Source organism: Gilbertella persicaria (assembly GCF_025201335.1).
Source record: "Gilbertella persicaria strain CBS 190.32 chromosome Unknown B0P05scaffold_61, whole genome shotgun sequence".
In the NCBI taxonomy this organism is placed as follows: domain Eukaryota; kingdom Fungi; phylum Mucoromycota; class Mucoromycetes; order Mucorales; family Choanephoraceae; genus Gilbertella; species Gilbertella persicaria.
Genome location: NW_026252022.1, coordinates 4,554 through 6,423, shown reverse-complemented (window position 1 = coordinate 6,423; position 1,870 = coordinate 4,554). Strand labels below are relative to the sequence as shown.

Here is a 1,870-nt window from a genome sequence, read left to right as displayed (position 1 = left end):
ATAGATTAAACATACTTTGATTTTAAATGGAAGCAGACTAATCTCATCTAAACATATAGAACAAACAAACTAATCAAATTAGAACAAGGCAATGTCAAAACTCTTTTCCAAAACAACACTCACCAGTACCAGGCGATGTGACATTTCATGTCAAAACTTGGAACAAAAAGAAACAAGTAGCTCTTACATGTTTACTTACACTCTAACTCTGGTTTCGACTTTTGTTTTTTTATCTATATAAAGGCCCAATAGTATATCGATTTTTGTCTATGGTTATGTTAGAGAAAAAGAAACTACTGCGGAAAATGCGTTCTTCCATACCAATCAAAGAGAAGCGCAGCAATTCTTCAGATTGTTAAAAAAGCGCTGGAAGTATTGTCTACTTCTTAAGATGAGTAAGCCCATGAGTCGATGTTATGCAATCATAAGGTTTTAGAGAGTTTAAGCTTCTGGATGTAGGTTGAATTCAGGAGCTGTGGACTTTATCTATAATACAAACGTTTTAAGAGAAGGTGATGGAAAAAAAATTGTTTTATTATTTAAGGTCATGACTATTTTATGTTACTTCTTCTTATACGCTTAGACTTAGCTGGTTGGCTTTTGTCTTCATTGCGTTTGCCCCTTTTCTTACGTTGAGAAGAGGAAAGAGGTAGAGAAGGAGAACAAGGACAACAGTTGTTTTTCATTCCGAAGAGATGTCATCTTCAGAATCCTCAAATTCATCACCACAATATAGGTTTGCGTACTCCAAAGAAGGCACCTCACTTTGAAGAGACTCAACACTAACTTGGTTTTCACTGTATAGTTTTGATTCATCTTAGGCATTTTAAAATTTCATTGGATGCATGTTTTGCGTTTATTATACCTGATCCTAGAGTTATTCTCTCTTTCAACAACAGAAGCCTTATTTCTTGCTCTATTACTTCTGTGCTTGTGTGTTTCGAAGAGCAATAGACCGGCTGCCCATGAATGCTGAAATCTTTGAAGATGAAAGCCATGAGTAGCTGCATTGCTTTCAAGCTTAAATGTGTATTTTGCGATTAGAGCAGAAGACATTTCAGACCATAAAGGCAACACAGCTGCCTTGTCATTCTTCTTCAAAGCTTTCAGCAGCTCTAACTCCATTTCATCGTGGGTATTTTTTGCGATTGTTCTGAGGATCCCGTAGTCATTCTCATTCACTTTATCATCAATTAAGAGATCAGTCATATTTCTCTCTTTCTTGAATAAGTTGATCAGGGCAAGCAAACGCAACCGTGGCGTAACATATCTATGTTATCCATGAGAGCCGAATGCTTTTGTTGCTTCCTCAAGTACTCTAGGAATGTCCCAAAAGCCCATCAAGCCTGGATTAAGAGAGTTGGCAATACCGCCTTCTCTTGCTACATTTTCCAAAAAAAAATAAAGTTAATACATATTTTAGAGAAATAGCTTGTTCTTTTACCTTGTTGAGCTGCTTCAAGAACTTCACTGTTGATCTCATTACTATCACTTTGAGCAAAAGAGGGTGCTAGTAAATGCATCAATCCCTTAAGTATTTGAGTCTGTGATTCGATTTTTTGTTCGAGTTGGGAAACTTGCTCTTGCATTTGATTGATTTTGTAAATAGTCGTTTGGTTCATATTTGTAAGACAGAAAGACAATTGCAAGAAAAACCAAAAAGTTATTTTTTGTTAAAAAAACCTAAGCAATTACTAAATATTCAACATAACTCAATATACTCTTTTTAGATGAGTCTCATGTCAAACTCTTAGGAGTGCATCAACGTATTGCATTATGCAAACCTTTTGTTTTTTTTGTCTTTAATAAGAAACATTATTAGTATTATTGTACTTGTAAAAAAAATAAAGAATTCTTCTTGCTCATAAAG

At 34.9% G+C, this 1,870-nt stretch overlaps 2 protein-coding genes across 2 annotated transcripts; both read right to left on the bottom strand.

Moving 5' to 3' along the window:
- Positions 1-832: 832 nt before the first annotated feature.
- B0P05DRAFT_641374 (uncharacterized protein) lies at positions 833-1,622 on the bottom strand (the record flags this gene model as incomplete). The annotated part of the gene is made up of 2 exons (XM_051583769.1): positions 1,445-1,622; positions 833-1,382 (listed from the first exon to the last, which is right to left on the bottom strand). The coding sequence occupies exon 2, from the start codon at positions 1,207-1,209 to the stop codon at positions 835-837; it is 375 nt and encodes a 124-aa protein (XP_051430218.1). The 5' UTR covers positions 1,210-1,382; positions 1,445-1,622.
- On the bottom strand, positions 1,276-1,622 carry B0P05DRAFT_591598 (uncharacterized protein; the record flags this gene model as incomplete). The annotated part of the gene is made up of 2 exons (XM_051582919.1): positions 1,276-1,382; positions 1,445-1,622. 2 exons carry the CDS (start codon positions 1,620-1,622, stop codon positions 1,276-1,278), a joined length of 285 nt encoding a protein of 94 aa, XP_051430217.1.
- Positions 1,623-1,870: the final 248 nt, after the last annotated feature.